Source organism: Clupea harengus, chromosome 21 (genome assembly GCF_900700415.2).
Source record: "Clupea harengus chromosome 21, Ch_v2.0.2, whole genome shotgun sequence".
NCBI lineage: Eukaryota > Metazoa > Chordata > Actinopteri > Clupeiformes > Clupeidae > Clupea > Clupea harengus.
The window spans coordinates 14,209,620-14,236,360 of NC_045172.1; the positions used below are offsets into that span (position 1 = coordinate 14,209,620).

Genomic DNA, 26,741 nt, shown 5'->3' on the forward strand with positions numbered 1-26,741 from the left:
ATAGCTTGCAATGTCCAGAAAAGTTCATATAGTTAGAGTTAAGGTACAGAAAAAAACACCCTATATGAAGCACTGTGTAAATGTTTTCCATATGGAAAAAACCGAACAAATGTGTGTATTCTCTCATAGGCAATTTAGCCTAGTTTTAATCTTTAGAGTTCATTGACCAAATGAAAGAGAAAATGATGTGTTTAGAAACGTGCAAGAGGAAGTAGACGCCCCAGTTTCAACAGGCGAGCTTGATGCTGTACGTATTTTGTGACGTAACAGAACAATCCCACAATTTTTTTTTGTTGCTTTTTTTCATCCGACCAACGGCCTGGCTGTGTATGAAATATCTTGTCTGTACTTGCATTCGCGTAAATGGGGGAGTCTTGTACACCCCACGTACACACTTCAACATCTAGGAAATCTGTTTTGGAGTGACAACATCCTGGGGTGCTATCTAAGATTGACTTAAACGATTGATTGGACGTAAACAATATTTTTGTTGGTTTCTGGCTGGTGTGTCTGCCAGCTGTTTGGAACGCAAAATGGAGCAAGCTGCGAGCCGATACCAAGTGGTAAGTTAGAAGGAATCACAGCCACATCGTCATTTGACGATACCACACTGAAACATTTCAGCTCCGTCTATAGGCGCATGTGAGCAGTATTTCTAATGGAAAAAAACAACAACTGCTACCTTAACGAACACTAAATACTGACACCCTGCGAGCTATGATAAGCCATACATAAAGCTAACACGAAAGCTCGCTGGCTAGCTAGCTAACTAACTAGCTGGCCATCAAATGTTACTTCCGCATCTGTCGAATTATATTTTTTATATTTATTTATGTTTCATTTGTCATAAGTCAACAGTGACGCTAACCCCTAATATAGACCTCTAATGTGTGACTTTGACATGACAAGCGTTCTTATTCTGTGGAAACTAGTCCAAAACATTGTCAAATCCAGCCACGTTAACCTTTCGATAAGCCAGCTGTGGTACAGTGGCCACGCGAGGTACCAGTGACTTGCCATGTGATTTTTTCCCATTTAGACTTCTGACCGTGTACTGTTTCCAGGATCACTCTAGTCTGTAGTTTTAGATATCTTGTCAGAATGGTAACTTCTTATGTGGCCACTGCCATGATCAGTGCCAACATTGGTAATTTATGTGTATAACCCAACGACATGAAATAGGCTGTAGCCTAATTGTGTGTTTAAGTACAATGTAATGTATAGTGGTGTTGTTGGATATTATGGGTTGAATAAGATCCCAGATAGCAAGCATACATGGAAAAGTATAAAGAAAAAGAAAAAAGTGGCCAAACGGTGGGCCGTTTGTCTGTAACTCACCAGTGGACCGATGAGCAAAAGGCCAGTGGACCACCAGCTCTGCTCCTAGTGGGCTGACAGTGGTCCACTATCCTTTTGCTATCTGGGTTAAGATGAATAGGACTAAGGGAAGTGTACCATGCTTTGACAAATGCAGTGGACATACGTAGCCCTCATGGCTTTGTATGTTACATATGTGTACTTTCATAAGGAGAGAATGTATACTTTTACCCAAAAAAAGGTTATTTTCCTTTGCCAACAGAAGAACCCTGAAAGATTCTACGCAGATCCCTATGATAAAAGGTTCTTTGGGAGATTAACTACCGTTTCTTTTTTGTCATCACATTCTTTGTGTGATAAATGCTTGAGGTAGAATCTTCACCATGTTAAAGAGACCATTGAGAATGTTGGAAAGGTCAAGACTTTAGGCTTATGACTTGTGAGTGTAGCAGATTGAAGTTCTTTGTACAGCTTCGAACAGCTTCTCAAGGCTTAGACTTGTTTTCAGATTTTACTGTGCTGGTGGTAATAATCAACCCAAAGATCCTGCCTGTGAATATTGCCTCAGCCTGTGCAAGGGTCAGATTTAGTGTTTTGGTAGTTTAGCATTAACACAGTGTGTTTCAAACATTGAGGCCTATGTTGTCTAACTTCAGGACAGATTTATGCTGAGCGTCACACATCAGAGAGTCACCCTGCTGCTGTTATAGCGCCCAGCGTATTTGAGGACAAACTGACATTCATGGACTTTTGATAATAGCCTTGTTGTTCTATTTTATCACTTCAGAGCAGCGTCAGTGGGCCACAATTTCTTCAGCATTCTGGGGAGTTGAACTGCCCATTAGATGAACGCTGAAAGTCATTTTCTCTCCAGAGACCAAGTGTGCGGGCAGCATTCTATTAAAGTTGTCTGAATAACTAATAAAAACAAACAAACAAACAAACAAAACCGTCTTCCACATCCTGTTATAATGTGGTAAAGTATCTTTAAAAAAAGTCTTGACAGTTGCTATGCAACCGACCCGGTCTCTCAATGTCTGGTTTTCCTGTCTGAAGGGTAGGCTAATGTTTGGCCTGGATCCTCCTGCCGCAGGCGGTCTTGTGGCCACTCTGGTACCATCCATCTCTCCACCTTCGACCACTCCGGTCAATTAATAATTCATCCACTCTAGCTTGACCATTTCTCAGAGGCTCATGCTTCTCTTTTCAGCATCCTTCTACACCCAATCGGAATTCTCAGTTTCTCTTGGCACCCCTCCCCCTCCAGCCCTCCCCACTTCTTCCCCACTCCTTTCCATCTCTTCCACTTCTTTTGTTTCTCCCCTCGGTTTAAGCTCTCATCTCTGCTCTATCTTTTCCCCATTGCTATCTATATAGCAGTCTCTTTTCCTCTCTTTTATCTCCCCCCCTTGATCCATCCCTCTCTGCCTCTGTTGCACTCTTTTTCTCTTTCCCTTTCTCTCTCTCTCTCTCTCTCTCTCTACATTTTTTATTTAACCCACACCCCTCCTCTCCCCTGCCTCTCTCACAGCCTGTGGGCACAGAGTTGAGAGAGGCTGCAGTCGACCGCAGAGAAGTGTAGGAATCTCACAGTGGCCGGCTGGAATGCCCTTCTCACTGGAGGCAGACCCACTCTCCCATGGTGGAAGAGAAGGTGATGAGTCCTCCATGATGCGCATGCTGTGGCCCAAACAGCTTCCTAGTAGGAATGCCTCAATTCTCACCATGTGACGGATGATCTAAAGCGATTTGCAGTGTGGTACAGGTGTGATGGACAATTCATGTTTAAATGCTTTGTGTTGTTCACACAAAAACCCAGTGTGCATACATGTTGAAGTTAGAGAGTGTGTTCCCAGGTGCGTTTACCCAATTACTCTTATCTGGGTCAATACTTACTCCCTTCGGGTTTAAATAAATGTCGTCATATACATCATGAGCAACCTTTGCTACGCAGGCTTCACTGGCCAACCTGCTGCTGAAAAATTTGTTCTCGCTGAATAAAATAAAAGCTGTTTGTGTCCTCTGCGCTGGGTTCTCCCAAACGAGCTGAAACCCTACCTGCAAGTAGAATAAATATCAGAAAATCCTTTGCTGCTGCGCTCTGGTCTTCTACAAGATAGAAGTTAGCGATAGATGACATATAAAAAGTTCCATGACAACTGGTAAACATTGTATGAGTATGTGAGGTCTAAGGGTATTGGACCCATGACCTTGGTGGTGTTAGTACTTTGCTGGAACTGTTGAGGATTATGGCTTTTCCTATAACCTGAGGAGGTGAACATGCCTTATTGTCTTTATAGCTGGGTGTTGAGTAGTTGATGATCACAACGGATACAAAAGTAAACAGTAGGCCTAGCTGGCGGGTATTAGTTAGATGCATGGTGGTTATTTTTGTTATGCTGCCACTGGCTTAGTTAAAAGGTTCCTCTTTAAACTTAATCCCAGTGGAGGCAAGAGGCTGGGGCTGAGGCTGAGGCTGGCACGTCCGCCTCTAAAATACGGGCTGCCCATTTGCTACATTACATAAGAGCGTCCCGCCTGCCCTTTGTTCCCCCCTCCTTTGCCTTCCTTTTGCATGGCGATAAGCACAGACATTGGCCAACCGGTCCCTCATGCAGGACTTTGTCATTTTGCATATGGCGGAACTGAATACTCACTAGTACATTGACCTGTTGCAGCCTGCTTCTGATTGCAGTTCAGGTAGGGGTGTGTCTTACACAAAGCCCGTGTGCTCGTCCCACCTGATCCGCATAGTATTTGGATTTGAATGCATTTTAAATGGCTTATACCAATGCCGGTCGCTTGCACGTAGTTATCAGCGGATGGGTGCAAGTGTGATGATGCACGGACCTCTATGACTGGGCCTGAGTGAGCTCTGACAGGTGCAGCATTCCTGGGTGATCCAGCGGCTCGAGTTACGGGTTCAGATGTTTCCCACGTAAAGCGCCTTAGGGGAACTGATTTCTTCATTGGCACCCGCTGATCCTCCACGATATTATACCAGCGTGAAGGCCAAGCAGCCCGTCGCACCCCGGTATCAGGTAGTCATGTGGTGAGAGTTTCATTTCGCAGGATGGGGTGGAAGTCAATAACACCACACACACACACACACACACACGCACACACACACATACACTCTCACACACACACACACACACACACACACACACATACACTCTCACACACACTCACACACATTGCCTCATACTCACACAACACACTCTTACTCACTCGCACACACTCTCGCACATGGTCGTTCACACTTACACACACACACATACCTGCATTATAAGGCAGCTTAACAAAGTCCTGAATGCATGGGAAAAGGATTAGGATGACTGTTATATGTCCTAAAGATACTACTACCACTAGTGGTCTTAAAGGACTGGGATTCACTGTATCCTAGGAGAGCACACCAAATACATCCAAGGAACTCACTTAGATGGGTCGCTTGGCATTATCTTATTATCTTGCAGCCTGGCATCGGATTGCAAAGTGTATGGGCCCAGAGTTGATCTGATGGCGTAACTGATTTACTGCCTCTGATAGATGGCAGTGTGTTTTTCGCAGAGAATATAAACTGCACGATGGCAACAACAGCAGTCTACTCCATCCATCACATGTAAAGCGTGGTACTTGGGTGATGAATGTATTGTCTGATCCCCTGGGAGGAAATCCATAGTCTTGGCATTACAAGGGCCAATAGTCTTATCAATTGAACACTTTGTCTGAAATTGCTTCCCTGTACTATATTGGATTCTTATGCACTGAGCTGAATTGAAATACAATAAAGGCTGGCCTATGTCTTGTGTTCACTGATCAAGGTAGGACGTGGCAGTCAGTAGTCGAGTGGTCGTCTCTGTGTTGTCTTCAGTAGTTAGCAAGCCTAAGGATATATTTGGATCGTGTGAGAGAGAGAGGGAGGAAGAGACGGAGAGATGTCAGGAGGGGGATGAATGAGAGAGAGTTGAAGGGACAGGGAAAGGTGGAATCGTTAGAGTCGGAGTGACGTGGAAATGAAAAGACGGAGGAACCGGAGGGCAGAATGAAAAGGAGAAGAACAAGCACGACTGAGAGCTCTTATCTGGGGCGCCTGTCAGAAGAACAGATCACAGGAGAAAGAGAGAGAGGGAGAAATGGAGCAAAAGAGAGAAAAGGTAGACTCTGGCCTGTTTGCACATTAGCATCACAGAGAGGCAGGCGGCCTGGTGAAGACTGTGGTGCACACTTCTTTCCTCTGTGCTCTCCTTCCATCTCTTTCTCTCTGTCTTCCTCTTGCTTCTCTCTCTTTCTCCCCTCTCTGCCTCTCTCTCTTTATTTCTTCCTCTCTTTCTTTCTCTCTCTCTGTCTTCCTCTTGCTTCTATCTCTGTCTCTCTCCGCCTCCTCTCTTTCTCTTTCTCCCCTCTCTACCTCTTTCTTTCTTTCTATCTCTCTCTCTCTCTCTCTCTCATCTGTTCTGCTGAGGGAGCGTAAAGCTTGGGCTTCCTCTCAAGACTGCAGAAGCCTAATGCACGTGGACATCCTGCTGACTACCTCTATCTCTTCACCTTCTGTCTGTTTGTTTGTGTGTGTGTGTGTGTGTGTGTGTGTGTGTGTGTGTGTGTGTGTGTGTGTTCATGTCTATATATGTAGTCTGTATCAATGTGAGCAGACTACTTTCAAAATAGTGTGTGTGTGCGTGCGTGCATGTGTGTGCGTGCGTGTGTTTGTGCGTGTCTGAGTAATGCATTGTAATATGTGTGAGAGAGGGAGAGCAAAAATGCAACTTCCTTTTGTTATTTTCATCCTATGCCAATAATGGTAATAGAACATAGTCCACCTTGGCTAGGTTAAGCTTAGAATATAGCATACATTCTCTTGGATAGGTTCGCCCATTTCACTAATGCTAGACCTTAACTCTTATGGAAACTGAACTGAATAGCCTGTCTGGCCCCTCTCGCTGAGTGAAGCCATTTCCATACTTCCATACTTGAGACATGAACCCTGAGATCCTTCCCAGGTGTGCTGTGTAAGGCGGAGATGCTGAAAGAGTGTTGACAATCAGGACAGTTTAGATCATGCACCTCTCTGCTCTCTCTTCACTCTATGGCAACAAAACAACCTGTTGAGAGCCATGGCCTTGTAAGGCTCTTTGTGTGGCTGTCTCTCTGACTAACACATCTTTTGTGTGTGTGTGTGTGTGTGTGTGTGTGTGTGTGTGTGTGTGTGTGTGTGTGTGTGTGTGTGTGTGTGTGTGTGTGTGTGTGTGTGTAGGCCCCTCATTCTTACATTGTGATGGATGTGGATGGACTTTTTTTGTAGTATTGTTGATTTCTTGATGCATTCACTCAGATGCTGGCAGCTCATATTTCAGGTGGTGTATTTTTTTGACCAAAATAAAGAGTTCAACCCAATCAGTGATTGAATTCAAGTTGCAGTTGAAGTTTACTGTCCAGTATGCCTTAGGGCCCTGTGATTTCCGCAATGTGGAAAACGTGGATGGAGTCACTGAATTCAGTAAGGAAGATGCACAGTTAAATGCGGAATGGCAAGGAATTTGACATTTCCGAATAAAATGACAGAGAAATACATTCAGATAGCGTTATAGGCACCAACGCGTCAAAGATCTTTTCAGAGACAGCTAGCCAAAGTTAACAACAACTCGGTAAGGGCATATTGTATCAACCCCTAGGTGTTTGGTGGTTTTCAAATAAATACAGAGATTGCCACATTGATAGAGAACTTACACATCCATATGTATTGCACCTAGACAGTTAAAACATGTGTGAAAGCACTGTAGCTTATGATCTGGGTGCATTCTTTGACTGGACATGTTAGTTGATGATGTTGATCAAATTCAATCTAGAAAAAATAACAAAGAGGACACGGAATCTGGCAAAAAAATCTAACAGACAGTCCCCAAAAAATCTAACAGATTTCATAGGGCCCTTCTTAGGACCCTACTTGATTCTTAGAGTTTCATAATTTTTTTTGTTATGCAGAGATATTCAACATGATTTGTATCTAATTCTATCATACCCCTTCTACCAACCCTCAGTTGCACAACGAGGACGACCTGTCGGAGGCCTCCACCAGTGCAGTGCCATCCACCTCGGCCCAGGGCGCCTGTGCCATCACGCCCGAGCTGGCAGGTGCTGCCTGTGCGGCAGTAGACCCCGAGTTGCCGCCGCCCCCCTACGACAGTGTTGCCCTGGGGGCCACCGCTGCACCAGGTACACAAAGGGAACAGTCCGGAACATTCCACTCTAGGTCGAGGAAGAATAGACAGGAAGGGACAGAAGTAAGAAGTACTCAGACATTTAGATGAAGCTCCACTCTTTAGTTGGAACTTTTGGAACTATTGGAACTATTGGTAGAGGTGAGCCCCACTGCCTCTGTGGTGCAAGCAGCCTTGTTTCAGCAGAGCCAGAGATGGAAATGGGAAGTCACAGAAATGTTAACTGTACCGCACCAGTAAAAGTTTGGTTTTCATTTAACTTTTATTTTAGGTATATAGGACAGTCAAGAATACATTTGAGTATATACAATGAATGCATTTTAATCGGTTTCAACGCCCACAAGTGCTGCAGCTAACCTGGTGGCAGTTTTAGCGGTGACGGTGGCAGGTCAAATTGTTTTCGTCTTTCTTTTTTAGATTCTTCATCAGATTTAATGTTTAAGCATCATCTCGTATTCCCAAATCTGAACATTACATTAGTACTGAATCTAGAACAGAAAACACTTTTCGAGCATTACCATGGTAACTGCTGTGGTCGTTGGCATGGTTACAGCGGGATTTTAGATCTTTATTTCTATGGAGTGGGAGGAACTGAGCCTTGCTCCACGTTATCGTGCTCTTGCATGTGGTGTGAAAGGTGCTGTATTCTGATGCATGAGAACAGATGATATTGAAAGTAGTGTTTACCAGTAGGAGGTCGTCTGGGCTTTACTGAGAACTAACAAGTGAGATGCTTGTTGTTTCCAGTTCCTGTTAAAAAAAGGGCAGCTAAAAAAAGTCACTGTATGTTGATGACTAAATACATTAAAGAAATAGAATCAAGTAGTTTTTCCATCCCCGCCCTCCTCCCCTCCCCTCTCTGTCTCTGTCTCCTTCTCAGTCTCACTCACACTTTGCTTACTCCTTATCTCTCTGACTCTGAGCTTGTCATAGTTTTCCACATTGTTATATAACATCTTTTTTCCCTGCATGTGAAGAAGAGATGATAGCCTCAAATGGAAATAAAATACAAAATGACTGTCTGCGATTTTCATTTCATATCTCTCTCTTTCTCTCTCTCTTTCTATCTCAGGTTGCTTTATTAGCTTGGCTGTCTAGATGCAGAGTTGCAAAAGCCTCTATTCGGAATGATTTGTGCCATCTCTCCCTCTCTGAATGGTATGCCTCTCTCTCTCTTTCTCTCTTTACAGAAGGCAGTTTTCACGGGGACTTTCCGGTGCCTCCGCCATACAGTGTTGCCACATCTCTGCCAACCTACGATGAAGCGGAGAAGGCCAAAGCTGCATCCATGGCGGTCTCCGCTGTTGAGGTGGTGCCGCGGGTATGCCCCCGTCCCGTCCCCGAGACACACACACACACACACACACACACACACACACACACACACACACACACACACACTCGCAAGTCACTCACTCATTCACTGGTCTTCAGATGTCGCTGATGTCCTTGTGCACTATCTATGGTCTATCCACGCAAGGGCTTCGGACTGAAGGCAGTGAAAGGAATATGAATTAGGCACTTAACATGAGGTGCTTTCATGACTTCTGTTCTGTCTCTCCTTTCTCCTCTTTTTCTGTAATCTCTCTCGCACACATAAGATTGCCACACGCACACACACACGCACACACACGTGCTCTTATCACCCGACAGTGGAGTTCTAAAGAACAATCATGGTTGTGTGTGCCCTTTATTTCTCAGGGAGGCAGAGAGATCAGTCACCTCTGAACTTCCTGTTTCTCATCCCCTCTCTCAGTGGAATCCCCGGTGCATCACAAAAGCCTGCATCCTTTTTGTGACGTCCCCCCCCATTTTGTTTGCTTCCTTTGTCGATCCCCCTCCCTACTTGCTCTCTCTCTCTCTCTCTCTCCCTATCTCTCTCTCTCTCTCTATCTCTCTCTCTCTCTCTCTTTCTCTCTGTCTCTCTACCTTTTCGCTCGCTCGCTGTATTTCCCTTGAAACACATATTAGTCTCTCACCAGAAGGGTCAGCATGGCGCACTAGTTCTCATGAAAGCGTCTAACATGTTGGTTTAGAAAGTACCTCAGATGTGTCACAGCCACAGCTTCACACCACAAACCTAGAAACAAACTTTCACTTCCGCTGTTCCCCCTCGTCACCTAGATGATCGTTGAAGAGTATTAGGTTGAATGTAAACGGAAAGATATTTATTTATACATTATATTGCAAATATTACTAAGTGGGAAACTTGAGTTGCTGCTCCATCAGGCTCTTATTCGAAAGCCCTTGGTCGATAGGAAAAAAATATTTTTTGTCAGGTAAAATAAGTCAGAAGTAATGCTAGTTACTGTGTGACTGCACATTTTGGGCTGTCCCTCTCTAGCTTTGTAATTTCCTGTTTTAGTTGTTAAAAATAATAAAGCATCAATTGTAGCTCTAAAGATCCGATTCAAAGCCTGTGTTTTTCAGTACATGCTTTAGGTGTCTTCTTTGAAGTTGGCATTTTTATAGCTGGTTTTCAGTTAAAAAGGGGGGATGCTGTTACAAAGCACAAAAAAACCTGCTCTTTGACAGCGATATAAACCTACCAACTATCTGTCCATCCATCCATACATCAATCTGTCAATGCTTTTGTGAGATGGGTTGAGCTAGAATTCTCTGCGTTCCCTCTTATCTTGCTTATGAAGCTTATCTTGCTTCAGACGGCTGTGGTCCTTACTGATGTGATCTTTGACGTTCGGTTTGTCTTTGTGTCTCCTGGCCCAGGATGAAATGGACTTCCCCCCGCGGGACGACTTCAGCGATGCTGACCAGCTCAGGGTGGGAAACGATGGCATCTTCATGCTGGCGTTCTTCAGTGAGTGTCTGCCCAAGCTCCACAGTAACGAGTCCCAGTAACGAGCAGAACCATGTAGCTCAAACACCACAAACACACACACACACACACACACACTCACACACTCTCGCACGCACACGCACTCTCACACTCACACTCACACTCACACTCACACGCACCTGCACACGCACACGCACACGCATTCGCACTCGCACTCGCACACGTGCACATCTTTAAATGTATATAAATATAGAGAAAAGTCCAGGGAGTAATGGTTGTGGAGAAAGGTAGGTAAATCCTGTACACAAGGTTTCTTCATATATGCATAAATGCACCTTAAAGATGATCACCTTCTTTGTTAACTTGTGTTAGATTTAAGTTCCATGCTAGTAGTCAAAATGATCAGGCAGTAGTGCTCTCTTCTGAGGTCTCTGGATTTGTTCATACAGCCAGACAATGTTACATATTTAGTCACACATAACTGAGACAAAAGTCTATATATTCCAAAAACCTTGACTACAGCAGCCTCTGGACAGTGTGTGAAACCAAATGAATAGTGACACTCACAGGAATATCATTCACAGAGGTCGGAGGACCTGTGCATAAGTTATAATAATTATAACAAGAAGACGAAAAAGCAGGGAAAAAAAAATAAAATGAATGTGTTCATGTTAAACTGGTTAGTGGGCTTTATTGAGGGTTTGCTATTGTCCTCTTTAATGGTGTGAAACTGGGATGGTGCTGTTTGGATGCCACCTGCTGGCCGCTTCCTTCATAGGAATCTGAGCAGAGCCTTTTTAGTAGGGCTATGATACTGGCAAGAATCTGGCAATAAGATACACATCATGATACAGGGGTTATGATTCAATATATTGTGATATACCACCATACTGTAAGGAAGGCGATATATTCATCACACATCATGATACAGGGGTTATGATTCAATATATTGTGATATACCACCATACTGTCATGAAGGCGATATATTGCGATTTTTAAATCTCATTTTAGGAAAACTGTCATAGTATAAAGAATACACCACCAAATGCATAATGGTGGAGTGGAAGAGTCAAATGGCTGAAGATAGATCACAACACTGCAGTCTAGCAGTTGGGGGTTTAAACACAACACAAAAACGAACCACTGTGTGCCACGAATCTTTGCATCTAAACTGTGACAGGATAGCGGCAGAGTCAACCGATGAAGCCTGATAGTTTTATAAAGAGAAGTGTTTTTTTTTTCTTAAAAAAAATGCCAATATTTACTGTGCAGAATGGAGACCCTTCAAAAATATGCAAAAGAAAAAATTTACAAACCACAAAAGTTGCATAGGTTGCTGGACTATGTTCAAAAGATAACAGTGCCTTCACCCCAGTACTGAGGCCATAGGAAATAGATTAGCTGTAGACCTACCCACTGGGTAACACCGACTCTACAAAACAAATGAACATAACTTGTCTTTCACCCGGACCGCTTTGTGAAGATAAAATGAACATATTTGACGTTGTCTGTCCACCATCATTTTGATCTCCATTTTGAAGTATGCCCTGCCCTCCTGTACTCCCATTGTCAATGTTCCTCCTACGTGTGTGCGTGCTATAATACATGTCACTGCTATCAAAACAATGCTTCCAGTATTGTCACTTCAGGAGAAGAGCCCAAAACGTAACAAGACAAAGCATTTGGATTGAGTATATTGGATCGAGCAATTCAAACCTTTTGCTGAAAAAAATTCACTCTGCCGGGAAATGGCTGACTGCTCGCTGCCTGCATGTTCCAGGTCATAAACTATTAATTATAAATTGAAACAGGGTTTTTGAGAATCGATTTACTGTCACAAAACATCATATTGCGATACTCAAGTGTATCGATATTTGTACTGATGTACAGAATTTGAATGGGAAGAAAAGACGATATTTTGCCCGGCAGTTTAACTCATAACATTTAAAACATTCCTCTTCCATTAGGAAAATGTTTACATAGTGCTGTGCAGCGTTAGAGGAGTATCACTCATTCTCCACCAGATGGCGTCATTCTCCCTCTTTAGACATGAGAAAGCTGATCCAAACCAGAGAACCCCAGGGATTCCTATATATATGTGTGTGTGTGTGTGTGTGTGTGTGTGTGTGTGTGTGTGTTTGTCTTTAACACCTTGTTGCCCCTCACTGACTATGCATGTGTCTCTTGTTAACAGTGGCCTTCCTCTTTAACTGGATCGGATTCTGCCTGTCCTTTTGCTTGACCAACACCATTGCGGGTCGCTACGGCGCCATCTGTGGGTTTGGCCTGTCTCTCATCAAATGGATTCTCATAGTCAGGGTAAGCTGATACATTCATACATCAAACAATAACAAAATAGCCATCTTGTTTATCAGTGTATCATTTCTGTAATGAAGTCCAACTCTTGCTGTATGGATCTCAATAAAGATCACACTTGCATACTCTGACTCTTTACGATTTCTTATGTTCACAGTTCTCTGACTATTTTACTGGATACTTCAATGGGCAATACTGGCTCTGGTGGATCTTCTTAGTTCTGGGTAGGTGCCGCCTGTCTCCCAGTTTCTGTCTTGGTCTGGGTCTGACTTGGTAACACGCACTGAAATGCTGCCACCTAGTGTTGGTAGCTCTCTTAACACAGGCTACATTTTTTTTGTCTCCATTTCCAGTGGCCCTTTAAGGGGTCAACTGAAATGAAATGAAATGAACATTTAGCTGATCTATCGTTTGTTCGTGGCGGTGTATTTTATTACAGGGACAGATAATGCCACATTTCAAGCTTTGTACTCTTCTTCTTTTTTTTTAACTGTTTAAAACTCCCTTTAGTATTCTGTGTCTCATTGGTGAGAACAGGGTCACTCCTTGGCCTCGTTGTTTTGCCACAGCACAGTAGATCTGAGAAGGCTGCCGAAGGCGAAGAGTTAAGGAGACATGTTCTCAGGAGTGTTCCTCGGAGTGCTGGTCAGCATGTAGTCAGACAGACAGTAGCAGTAAATCGCTTTAAAAGACGCCGCCGCCATTTTGGAAAAGATGAAAAGCAAAAAGTGTTTGTTTTGGTCTTTGGTCGCTCCAGCAGATGTGCTAGTGCTGGGTAAATGCAAATGGCATGCAAAGAGAAGCAGGGCGATGCAAATGAAAGAGGCACGTTATTTAAATCATATGCAATCTGGATGAACAGACTTGAAATGGAGTGTCCTTGGGGCACACATACACACACACACACACACACACACCAGGAGGGGACATAAAGAATGACTAAAGAAAATACTATCCACTAGATTATTCATTGGTTAAATGCAGTTGTATTGGGGAAGTCTTCATGCTTTAAATCTAGCATGTGTGTGCTGATTTCTCTCTCTCTCTCTCTCAGGTATGCTGCTGTTCTTCCGGGGGTTCGTGAATTACCTGAAAGTTCGCAACATGTCAGAGAACATGGCCGCCTCACACAGAATGCGCTTCTTCTTCCTCTATTAAAGAGGTACCAGTCTGTCTGTCTCTCCCTCCCTCTCTCCCTCCCTGCCCCCCTCTGTATTTACATACACTGGCACACACACCCATGCTCTGGCACACACACACACGCACACACACACACGCACACACAAACACACACATGTCCGTGCACAAACAAACACGTTCTCTCACCCACAGACAAACATGCATGTCAGCGTCTCTGTTTCACGTCCAGGGTTAAACCCATCAGGAATCTCACTTATCCCACCCCACCCCAGCCCTCCTCTGCCAGTGCAGTGGTCTCCGTCTGTAGTGCTGACTCTAGATATCTAGCCTGTCAGGGCCCTGCTGCTTTCAAATGCACAGGAGCTCCATGCACCACTTCATTACTGGAGCTAATTTTGGCTTCTGTGCATCACAGCAATTATCAATTTACCACTAACACTGACGGCAGGAGGTCATTCGGTGGTTTTTAAAATGGATACAGAGTTTGCGTTAACTGGTGAACTGATTTTTTCCATTTTATGAAATGTTATTGAAAATAACAGTAAATGAAACTGCATTTGTAGTCTTTGGGGTTCTACTAGCATTGCTACCCTACACTCCCTACCCTATTACAACATATGACACTCAAAGCACTGTACATATTAAATCAGCAATAAGCAGTCCTGTTCCAAAACTAGCAAGCTAACTACCGAAAAGGTATGCAAAAACCTTGCAAACACCACCAACAGCCCAGTTGACACTGATAGAAGCTTGCCAACACACTAACTGGTGTCTTTTGGCAGTATAGCTGGCAATGTCATACTGTGAAAGCTTTTCTTCCATTTTTGCAGGGTATTCCAGCCCGATATACAGAACTACATAGGGCATATCCTGGATGGCTAGTGGGAAAGACACAGGTGTTTATCTGTTCTTCACATGACCATATGCTATCAAAATGAATTTGAGGATGGTACCAAAACGATCTGCCTACAAAACCATACCTCAAAAAGTGTAAAATTGTTGCAGTGTTACTTTAATGCCTCAGACATCTACCCATTCACACACCAATCGGAGGCTACTATGCAGGTGGGTGTTCAGTGCCTCGCTTAAAGACACTTGGTGAGGAGGAGTCGGGATCAAACTAGAACGACACCTCTACTTCCTGAACCACTGCCGGCCCAAGATGATTTGATGTTAATGTTATTGATAAAACCAAATAATACCAAAAAATTATGGAAATGATAATAATTAAATAAAATGGAAAACACAGAATCGAGCAAAAACAAATTGGCCTCAAGAGCAGCACCAGTCAAGGATGTTTTTTTACATAAATTAATATAACATTTATGTAAATAACATCAAATTTATATTGCATTGTGTCCCTGCTGTTGTGAATTGTGGATAATCACAAGGACAAAGTCAGGTGGAGTCTGAGCCCCATGCAGGGACTGTGAGTGTGCTTGAGCACTGCAGGTTGGGATTAGGAACTTGATTATTTGTAGACTCGGACAGCCCTGAGCCCTTCCAGACTTCACAAGGACGCGCCCATGTAGTCTGCGAGTCTGCAAGCCCGCGGAAGTCCGGACATCCGGATTTGGCGCATGCTTCTGTGACCTGAAACATGCCCCCTTTTAACAAAAAAAAAAAAGAGAGAGAGAAAAGAACACTGACAGCTCCCTCTGCTGGTTGTCTTGCACAGACCCCCCCCCACCTCATTTCAATCTTTAATAGTTTCACATTTTAGCTTCGAAACTAAACTTTTTCAACCACTTTAGAGCCAACGTGGAATTAAACTCTTGTCTTGTAATTCAACACACACGCCTCCCGCTGTCATCGGCTTTCAGTGCGGGCCACACTTTCTCACACGGTCCGGTGTGTGTGTGTGGCACGTTCTTTGTGCTGGCGGTCAGTGACACTTTTTGACTGGGCTGTCACATTGGCGTATCGATCGTGGCCCCGGGGTCCCATGGGCCTCTGCATTAATGGCCAGCGCGGCCAATGACAGCTGCCACTAATGCACCAATGTGTTTGTGTGCCAGCAACGATCCCTCTCACTGCAGAGCCCCTATCTCTCTCTCTCTCCGCATTCACACTTTCTCTTCCTGTTCTCCCTCCCTCCACCTCTCTCGCCCTCCCTCTCTCTCTCTATTTATCCATTCCCCCGTTTCTCTCTTTAACGTTCTCCCTTTCACCCATTCAGTCGTTTTGTTTATCAATCACTCTCTTACCCCCCCTCTCTCTCTATCTTTCCCTCTTTCTCTCGCTCTCTTTCTCTCTCTCAAGGTTGCCACACCAAACATTCCTCCCTAATGTGAAATTCTGTGATGATTTGCAACCCGTCAAATGAACTGGACTGGAGCCCGAAGGGGGGGAAAGAAGAAGAGGAGGAGGAGGAGGAGGAGGAGGAGGGGGGGAAGAAGAAAAAGAGAAAGGAAAAAAAGGAGTGCATTAGTGCTGCCAAAAAAGCCCAGGCTCCCCTCATTAAAAGTCAAAGAACTGATGCACTCCTTCCCCAAATGAGTACAGATTAACCAAGTTAATATTAGGCTTGTGTAATATCCTTCCTTGCCTTTGTATGCTCTTATTTAATTACTTGTTATACAAAATGGAGTGATACTCACACACACACACACAAACAGACTTAAACACATGCACATGCACACACGCACACACACTCTCTCACAGTGCAACACTTTACAATGTGGAGTAATACTTTTGTAGTAGGAATCTAATGTCAACTGTAGAGAACCAGGTACACATTAAGAGTATGCACCCAGGATGTGCTATGCAAACGGTTCCTGCCTTTTCAATTATGAAGAACCAGACAAATGTAGAACGTTAGTGCTCCCTCCCAACCCCAGCCCCAACCCCACTCCTGCTTGTTCCATTTAGAACTCTGTAAGCTTTGTTGCATTGCAGTATTGAAGTAACCTCTTTAATAAGAGCTTTCTCTTTCCCCTCATGGTTTGATCATTGAAGCTAATGCCAACTAAAGATATGTTTGCACTACATGAGGACTTTCCCCTTTCCTTCCATATACTCTTAGTAGTGCATCAATAGATCGCTTTGTCAATCAGGTTTGGAATTCTGGAATTTGTATTTATCTTAACCGAATAAAGAGATTTTGCCATTTTTGCACCATTATAATTTAAGTTGCTATTTTGGATATTGTCATTGTAGCTACATACAGTATATAGATTATTGCAATCTGCTAAAACTGTGATACTTTTTCCCCCTGTCTTGGCTAGATTTTGTTAGTGCTTGAAATGCTATACATTTCATCCATTTGATTCCACAAACAGCCTCTTCAGCAATATCAGTTATTTAATGAAACATTTAAGTGCATGGTTAACTTGTTTGCGCTGGTTGGGAAAATGAAAAAAAAAATGACAGTCTTAAAAACAGTGCAATACAGTAATTTCAATATACATTTGTTAAACCAAACTCTTTTTTTCTTTTTCTGTTGGAAATGAAAAATCGGGAGCATCTGGAGTCAGAGAGTTGGCTGTGTGCTGTGTGTTAATTCTCTTGTCCTGCAAAATTGCTATTAAAGTTCCACTGGAACCTTGTGATCCCCTGCTGTGTCGATTTCTGTGGTCAACTCCTTAAGCATACATACAGTATAGCTAAGCCATGCATGCTGACAAAAGAGGTTACACGTATATACATGCATCTCCACTCCTGTTTATGTTAGATACGTCATGCGCTCCTACATGCTCATCAATAATAGTGTTCCCTAGAAATTGAACTCCATGACTGTGACATTGTTAACAGGGCTTTGCCTGTCGACCTACCAGGGCAGCTTAACTCCATTTTTTTTTCTGAGTTTGCCTCATTTGTCAGTTTCATTTGAGAGAAGAAAAGTACATTTTCTCTGAGTGTACACTTGAGATCATTTTTGTTGGCTAGTTGTGTGTGTGTGTGTGTGTGTGTGTGTGTGTGTGTGTGTGTGTGTGTGTGTGTTTTATCATGGTTTTCGACCCAGTTCTGTTAAAAGCCGAGTGTGTGTGAAACTCCTCTCCTTCCTGAAGAGTTTGCACTGCTGAGAGCGGCCTGTCTTCATTTCCCCTCTGTCCTCAATCCCCCGCCCCCCTCCACTTCATCAACTTTTAATGAGTGACCCATTTACATAACACTCTTCCGGTTGGCACATGCTCTCTCGCACTCTCTCTTTTCTGTCCTTCCCTCTCTTTCTCCCTCTCTCTCTCTTACTCTCTCTCCTTCCCTCCCTCTCTCTCTTTCTGTCTAGATAGACAGCTCATGTCTCACAACCTCAATCTTTCTTTTTTCTCTCTCTCTCCCTCTCTTTCTCTGTCTCCCACCCCCCGCCCTAAACTAGACCTAGCTGGAATGACACAAAGCAAACTCTGTGACACGCACCCAGTGAGCGAGAGAGTGGGAGGGAGGGGTGCTGACAATCGCTGTCGGCAGCGTTTTTTTTGTGGCCCTATGTGTGACTGCAACCAAGCAGGCCTCCTCCTCTCCTCGCCTCTCCTCTCTTCTCCTCCTCTCGTGCTTCAAGGCTTTCCGGCCAGTTGGGTAAATACAGCTCTCCTCCCCTCCTCTCCTCTGGGCTCCAGTGCTCTTGACAGGCGGCTCGTCACTCAGTCCGTCAGCTCGAGCTGGAGGTGCCGCAGGTAGCGCCAGGAATGCAGGGGGGACGAGTTCCAACCTGCTCTCACCGGCAGTGCTCTTGACATTTTTTTTTTCTTTTTTCTCCCTTCTCTCTGTCTCTTTTTCTTTGCGTATCTCCCTTTTCACCCTCTAGGGCTTGGTGATGATACCAGAAGTTTTTACCCCTCGTGGGGTAATTGGGCAGAGGTGGTGGCAGGAGGGGGGGTTGGTGCCCGAGAGGTTGGAATGGCAGCATGCTACACAGACAGCTAGTCCACTTAGCATAACTGACAGTGGAAACTAACCCCCCCCCACGCTCCCACACACAAAAGTACACGCACGCATACATGCACATGTACATGTGCGCATATACACACACCATGAGGAAGCAGACCTCCAGCTGTCAGCCCTGTCCAAGGCTTTGAGGCTCTTAGGAAGAGGCCTGACTTCAAAAACCCTTCATCAACTGAGGCGTGTGTTCAGGGCCTGGTTTCAAAGTGATTTCCCCAACGTTTCTCTTTAAAAAACATTTTTTGCCTAGTTAAACTAGGGCATGCAGGGGAAGTGTTCATTTGAAACATGTTGAAATGATTCGTCACACGCAGCCAGTGGCTCGATATTAAAACACTCAGAAACACATGTAAACGCAGAGAAAACCCACAAGGCAAGCCGCCTGCAGTCTCGACCCAAAACTGTACACGGAAGTGAAAACGAACATCTGAAAACACAGGAAATTGTTGGCGGTGGCGACCGTGACGAGTTTGGTGTTCAGAAACACACTGACACCTTGGTGCCCTCCCGGCCCATGAAAAGGCCACTGTGACCCCGGACGCAGGACTGTGCCTGTTGGCCTTTAAGTGGTCTGGAGGAGGATGGGGGTTGTATGCCATGGAGGCTTGGCGTCCTCTTGTTTGTTTGGCAGGGGGAGACTGGGGCCTTTTTTAAGCGCTGTTGAAATGAAACCACAAACACCAGAGTTGGAAGGCCCAAGCGAGCTCCCCCCCCCATGTCCTTCCCTCACAGGGAGAGAGAAAGAGGTGAACATAGTGTTTAGCCTGAGCAAAGCACACCTGTAAGCACCTTCAACTGTTTCTCTCAAATCATCGGATTTGCACAGTTAGGAGTTAGGACATCTTAGTGTCGCAATAGAGACCATTCATCATTCACTGCAAGCTCGCACAGACGCACTGTGGGTGTGTGAGCGTGATGTGTGTGCCATGACCTTTGTGCCTGTTGGGACCATGTGCCCTAATGTTTACAGTGCACTCCGTTTGACAGATGTCACAGAGCATGCAGCGCACGCCGGCCGTATGCTGACCCCCTCAGCTCCGGTGCTATGCAGCCTTGTTTGGTGTGGCCCAAGCTTTATGGCTTTATGACAGACAGTCCCAACAGATCACACCTGCAGTGAGGGTCAGAGTGTAGCACTCCAAGCCCCAGCAGTTTCATCATCTGGCATGTCTGTGTCACATAAGCCTGGTTAAACAGCTAGACTCCTCGCCACAGGATTTGGCTAGAGTAAAGAAGTGTGGATTTATTAGTCGATTAGTGCATTTTGCTTAATGACTTTGCCTCATTGGAAAGTTGAATACAAATCACCTGAAATGTCACCTTACTGTATAAAAGATAATTGTCTCAAGGCGCTTTACCGAGCCCAGGGCCTGATCTCCGCCTGACGGAGGCACATGTATCAGGATTAGCATGCTAGCATACATGTGGCAAATGTACACCATACATGCAAACATAAAGATGCAAACGTAAAGGTATATACGTACATGATACATACATAATGAATAGTGGATAAAATGGGGAGACAAGTATAGTAGAACAGCTTAGTGGGTAAGCAGTGTGCTTGTAAGGGTGAATAGAGCAATGAAACCAAAAGCTATGTCAATGGTGGCGATTATTTACATTACGGGTAAATAGGCCAGCACAGAGTATGTAGGTGTATCATGAGCGGGAAGAATTAAAGCCTAACAGGCAGTGAGTGGGCAGAGTTCAGTTGCCTAGTATGCGTATATGTACTTACTGATTATGGTGATGAGGAACAATGTTTTCACAGCCATCGGCATTTGCTGGCAAAGGTCACACTATAAGACAATTAGCAGCGGGTAATACGGCCACTTTATCAGTATTAATGCCTTAGCATATGAAATAAAAGGAGAGGGAGACCAAGAGGATGTAAGGGAATTTAGTTTGTGTTTAGTTTTGTTGAGTTATGTTTTAGTTATGATTTGCGGACACGGTGCATAAGAATTTTAGTTGTACAAGGATAGCAAGGTTGGCAGGATACACAACAGTGCACAACTGTTTGGCGACAGCTGCAACACGCGCTGCATACTGTATCAGGGATCCGTAAAGGCCCTCTTACACAGTACATGTCATGTCCTTAGCCACCATTGGAGATTATAATAGAGTAATACTTACATAAGTCTAATTACTATCTAGACATGTTTATACATATAAGGGGTTTATCACTGAGGTAGTGTGTGTTTCTAGCATATTTAAAAAAAAAAATGCAACAAAAAGCTGCAACAAAACTGCACCTCTTTGACCATTGGATCTGAAACCACCTTGAATAACTTCATGTAAGAGCAGCATGTAATACCTGTCCCCTGCCTCCCATGTATCTCGAGTAGCCGCTCACAAACCATCCTTGAGCTGTGCCACGTAGAGTGCCCACTTCCATGGTTACCAGAGTTGAAAGGTTTCTCAGATCCTCTACACAATTCACAGCTGCACAAGAGAATGTTTTTGCACGTCCATCAGAGGCCAAACGCTGCCTTTGAAGACTCTAGGTTGCCTTCCCCATGGAGCACTCGGGGTCATCTTCACATATGACACAGGCTTCCAAAGGTGTGACCCCGCTGACCTACATATTGGTGTGCCAAAAAGGGCACGCCAGTGTCATCCTTAAGCCTAACAGATGTACTTTGGGTTTTTCTTTTTTTCCTCTCTTCCCGGAAGCTACTGTTTAACACGGGTGTGTGTTTTCTCTCATTGTGCCGGCGAATGTCACTCTGGCGTACGCAAGGGGGGGGGGGGGGGGAAACATGTCGCGCCAAAACCGGATTGTTGGGAGAGAAAGGCAAGGCGTTGGAGAAGGGTGTCTAGACGCCGTGTTTTTGGAGGAGACGCACTCGGCAGACCTGAGTGTGAAAGGAGGTGAGTGCTTTCTGTCCCCGAGGACTCGAGAAAGCTCTCGCCTGTGTCAGCTTGGTTTGCTCTCTCTCTTTTTCTCTCTCTTTACTTCTTGTTCTCTCACCCTATCATTCTTTTTTTTTTTAAATTGCTCTTCTCTGTCTCTCTCTCTCTCAGGATCTCCCTCACTGGCATACTTTCATATGCTTCCTATTTTGCGCTCTCTCTCCTTCCCTTGTTCTCTCCATTTTGCTCTCCTTGCTCTGTCTCTGCTTTTGTGTCTTTTGCTTGGGTCGCACTCAAAGTCACTCAGTGAACCTCCCTCGCTCACTCACCCTAAATCTCTCCCACTCTTGCTCTCTTCCTGGAGTGCCCTTGCTTGACAAGGTTAATCTGTCCTGATGATGAGCAGTTGTGCTTGGCTCCACTTTTTTTTTTTCTCCATAGATTCCTTCCGATAACCGTAACATGAACCCCACATGTGCGATAGGAGTTGAGGGGTTGGGAAGTTGGGTGGAGGGGGTGGGGTGGGCTGGGGGGACGGAGCCTACTGTTTTACGTTAGGAGTGCCCCCCTCGCACCCACCCACATACACACACAGGCCACAAGCACTCTCAGGCAGTCCAGTAGGAAAGACTCCTGTTTGACGTCCCTAACTACGTGCACACTTTGCTCTCAAGTTTTGGGGAATGTGTCTGGTTGTGTGTGTGTGTGGGTGGGTGGGTGGGTGGGTGGTAAAGTATAATCCTAATCTGAATGTGCTCTTACAATGAGTGACTCCACTGAAAGACACAAGACTTCTGCATTATTTTTTTTCTCCAAACAGGAGCATCAAAGGTTACGCTTTCTGTTGTCATTTAGATGCGCTGTTTTTCTCTCTCCTTTATTTTCAAGAAATGCAGTTGGTGCTTTTAAAAAGACTCCTGAATGTTGTACTTTTTTTAATTCATGCTGGTGGCTGCGCCGGTTATTCAATGCCTGGCACCAATGGAAAGTGAATGCGCACTGAATTAATGCCCGATGGGAAGGAGAAGATGACTAAGGAACTGAACAAAGAAGAAGAAGAGGCAGTCGGCACCTCCGACTCTGAGCGGGGGGGCGGCGGTGGTGGTGGGGTTCGTGGGGTGGTTGGGGGTTTTAGTTTAGCACTAGCGTGTTGGCTCCATGCCATCAGGAACAGGTTCTAGGTGAAGTGAATCAGGCCAGCTGTTGCCAGGGCCGTTGCCACGGCAACCACCTCACAATATTTGTATTAGGATGTGTGGGTGAGACATCTGATACAGACAGTTCTCGCATGCTCCCTCTCGCTCGCTAGCGGGCCTCCCGCACACACACACACACACACACACACACACACACACACACACACACACACACACACATACACACACATACTTGCTTAAGCACAGCTGCTCTCCAGGAAAAAAGAAATAAAACAAAGGAAAAAAAAAAACACTGCCCCCATTTCTTTTTGTGCGTAGTTTGTGTGCTTATTTGTGCGAGCAAGTACACATCCGGAACGGCACATGGGCTGGCCCTCAGCCGAACTGGGTCACCGCGAGGACAGGCTGCCCACCTGGACCACGGGAGTTTTGTTCATTTTGCTAACGTCCGACTGGACCAGCACCCCAGTCGGCTTCATCCTATGATGTCCTTAGTTTACCTTCAGTCAACCGTCAGTCAGTTCATCAGTGAAAATGTGTGTTGTGGTGGGGGAGGGTGTGAGATATCCGCACTAACGTCTGTAAATATTTACATCGTTTTCTAGATGGAAGCACCTGGCTAAAGCCCACCTACTTTATGTCTGATTGGACTGGTGTGGAGTTGGAAGGACCTGGCATTTCTACTTCTCTGAGATTCAAATTCATACTTTGTGGCAATTGTTGAATTTGGCATCAAATGGACATTTAGCATGAGGGCCAGCACATAGTTGTTTACGAGAGGAGGATGAGAGAGAATTCTTAAGGCCGTATATAGCATATAGTATATAGCATATAGTATATAGCATATAGTAAAATGCATCAGGCCATAAACATAAGCATTTTCTTTGTCATTTGTGTCGTTATGGCAAAAGTCTGAAGCAGAACGTTGGTATGTATCTCTTATCTATATATGTAGACAGATGAGGCTATGAAGACATTTACTGGACGTTTGTGATATATTCACCCTGTAATGTGTTATCCACAGTAACTTCTGTCCCTGGGTGATATTATTTGACTTACGGCCAAAGTTCATATGGGAAGCACGGACGTGCACTTTTTCAGACAGTGGAAGAATTCTCTTTTTATAGACTGCCATATTTCACAGGCACATTTGAAAAAAAACCTTTCAGTGTTATGTTGACTCACACCTGAGTACCAGCCTGGTGCAACCAAGTGGAAGAAAGACAGATGGAGATAGACTACAAACCATCACACACACACACACACACACACACAAACATTTATGGAAATTCTTTTCTAAAGGTAGCCGCATTCTCTACTCCACATGTCTGTGAAAAAGTACCTGAATGGATACCGGATGCGTCCACAATCCACTTTTATGATTTGTTCTTTGTTGCTCTATTTGTTTCAGTCCCAGGCCTTGTTTGGCGCTGCACAAGCCTATACGAGTGTGGTTTAGGGCAGTGTTTCTCAAACTTTTTCAGGCCAAGGACCACTTAGCCAATAAAAAAAACCTCGCGGACCATCTAACTAAATAGTATATCCCCGGAATAACCGGCTTCCTACCCAGACCTGGCACCAGACAATTGTTAGCGGCACGGGATTTTTTTTTTTATCGGTAGGCTAGTTATAGATATGACAATGCGCTAGGCAAAGCATCTGGAACCCTGCTCCATGCGTGACTTGGTTAAGTTACAAACTATAGTTCGCTCACAGCCTCATACTCCCATCACACACTCAGACACGCCAATGTATCACTAAACACCAATAAACACAACGATGCGCATACCGACCACGCAACAGCAGTAATTCACTACCAACCGTAGGCTAGCCGACTGGCATTAATATAGCCATCCTAGTAGTCAACTTTTCATAATTATGAGTTGTCATTATCCAACGTCACACAACACAGAATAAAGTTATCATCTTGCTGTCTCCGCAGCGGGAGAAAAAAAATGCTGTTTGAATGCAGCTCCGCGGCGGGAGTGACCCTTCTCCTTGTCTTTGTCAGAGGCATTCTCATTTAATTTTCTTTTCATTGTCCCTGTCTTAAGCCACCGATCCATGACCTTCTTAATAGATTAGGCTACTCTTTAGTAGATTAGGCTTCTACTGACTGTGTTCTCTTCGTTCTGAGTTGTATGTTAGAAATGTCGCAATAATTTACTTGTGGCCGTCGCGGACCACTACGGGGCACTTGCGGACCACACTTTGAGAACGACTGGTTTAGGGGCAAACCAAGGCACATGGGACAAGTGACATCCAAGAAGCAGTAAACTAGCAGGCTGTCATTATAGAGAATACATAACAGACAGAACATATCATCAACATTCAAATGGATACTTGCAGTGTTACCCCACCATGTTACCTGAAGAAGGAGGCAGCGCAACTCTTGTTCCCCCTGGGACAAGAAAGTATGTAAGTATGCACTTGATGTGAGACTCTAATGTGTGATGCATCATTCCAGTCACAGCACCATTGAGGCAGATCACATTAGTGCGTAACCAACTCTGCAGCACATTCCCCACGTGTCAGAGACCCAGGTGGGCCAGTGCTTCGAACACAAGGCAGCCAGTGCCAGACGCACGCCCTGTCCTGGACACACAGGGGTTGGCAGTGTCCACAGAGGAGCAGTCTGGATTTCAATTGCACCCTTTCATTGCTGGCCATGAGGTGGAGGTCCGGCAGCCACTCGGTTTTTTTTTCTTCTTTTTTTTTTAACCCTTTCATGCCATGAGTGACTCCCTCCAACAAGCTCGTCAGCGACCTTCCCTTCCCCTGCTCGCACGCATTTATTTTCAGAGTAAACAGCTTGAACCTGTCCGAACACTACCCGCCTCTCACGGGCATCACTTAAAGAGCCCATAATAATTTGACAAGCTTTTTTTTTTCTCTTAAACTTCTCCCGACGTTAATTATGGTAATGAACAAACCCCCTGACTCTAAATGGGCCCAAGCAGACTCCATAAACCTACTTGAGCTTCATTTCCCCCCCACATCATTTACCACTTATCACCGGGGGCCAGAGGAAGCCCAAGGCTAGAGGAATGGGACAGACAGGCAACCTTTTCTCATTGGCCTCTGGGCCACCGTAGAAGCTGTGAGGTAGGAAGTCTGTGGGTTGATATGTACAGCAAGTTATGTGAGGAGGCAATTGTGAATATTTGAGAAGCATTACTCTACACGTGTCTGGAGTAATCTAGTTTGATTCTCATACCTCACACTATTCTGCACACACATGATTTTCCAGATGCATGTAGGGCAGGTTATCTCTCTCTCTCTTCCTTAGGCAAACAGCAGGAGGACAATGAACACTGTGCAAATAAGATTGCAAGAACTTCTGTAAGCTTTGCCTTGAGGACACCAAGGTTCGTTGGAAAAGTATCCTCACTAATGCCTTGGCACTCATATGACAAAGGACGTGCACCCCACCATACATTCTGTTTCTCAGGCGGCCATGCTGTCTTCCAGATTTCATACCGTGGCGTACTTAAACTGTTAAGCGTTTGTAAACTGTTCACTCATGCAGGTTAAGAAGTGCCCACTCTCCCTCATTACATTTATTTGGGCTGTCTCAGGCTCTGGCTCCTCTTCCAGTGCCTGTTTGCATGCCTTCGGGACCTAGCAGGAACCCCACAGCCCTGGCTAATAACTCAGCCGCGAGTAATGCATGGTGTCCTGGAGGTGACTGTGATAAGAGCCACCTGCTCTGGAGACTGCCAGAGCCCACAGGGTGTCTCTCTGTGTGTGTTTGTGTGTTTGTGTTTGTGTGTGTGCGATAGAGGGGGATCATTGTGTGTTTGTGTGTGTGCATGTGTGTATTCTTAAATGTGTGTGTCTGTGTGTGTGTACATGCATATGTGACAATGTGCATTTGTGTGTGTGTGTGAAAGAGAGATTGTCTGTGTGTGTGTGCGTGTGTCTGCGCGCGCATTATCCACAGGAGAAACGTCACTGCCGACTTGTTCTCCCCAGGCTCTGCGGCACTCTGGATGCCTGTAGACGTCTGTGTCTGCCGGTCGGGGTGAGATAGAGTGCAGCCTTGTTGCGTGCACT

The 26,741-nt window shown here is 44.9% G+C and overlaps 1 protein-coding gene across 1 annotated transcript; it reads left to right on the forward strand.

The window, feature by feature from the left end:
• Positions 1-279: 279 nt before the first annotated feature.
• On the forward strand, positions 280-17,344 carry ndfip2 (Nedd4 family interacting protein 2). Its single transcript, XM_012840704.2, has 8 exons — positions 280-563; positions 7,356-7,530; positions 8,726-8,856; positions 10,263-10,353; positions 12,527-12,651; positions 12,806-12,872; positions 13,703-13,810; positions 16,051-17,344. The coding sequence occupies exons 1-7, from the start codon at positions 534-536 to the stop codon at positions 13,804-13,806; spliced, it is 723 nt and encodes a 240-aa protein (XP_012696158.2). The 5' UTR covers positions 280-533; the 3' UTR covers positions 13,807-13,810; positions 16,051-17,344.
• Positions 17,345-26,741: the final 9,397 nt, after the last annotated feature.

Bases quoted from the DNA above. Each gene is read 5' to 3' on its own strand.
- ndfip2 (XM_012840704.2), top strand. From the start codon at position 534: ATGGAGCAAGCTGCGAGCCGATACCAAGTG. The intron at 8,857-10,262 runs GTATGCCCCCGT...CTCCTGGCCCAG, and splicing joins CTGTTGAGGTGGTGCCGCGG to GATGAAATGGACTTCCCCCC. The intron at 12,652-12,805 runs GTAAGCTGATAC...TTATGTTCACAG, and splicing joins AATGGATTCTCATAGTCAGG to TTCTCTGACTATTTTACTGG.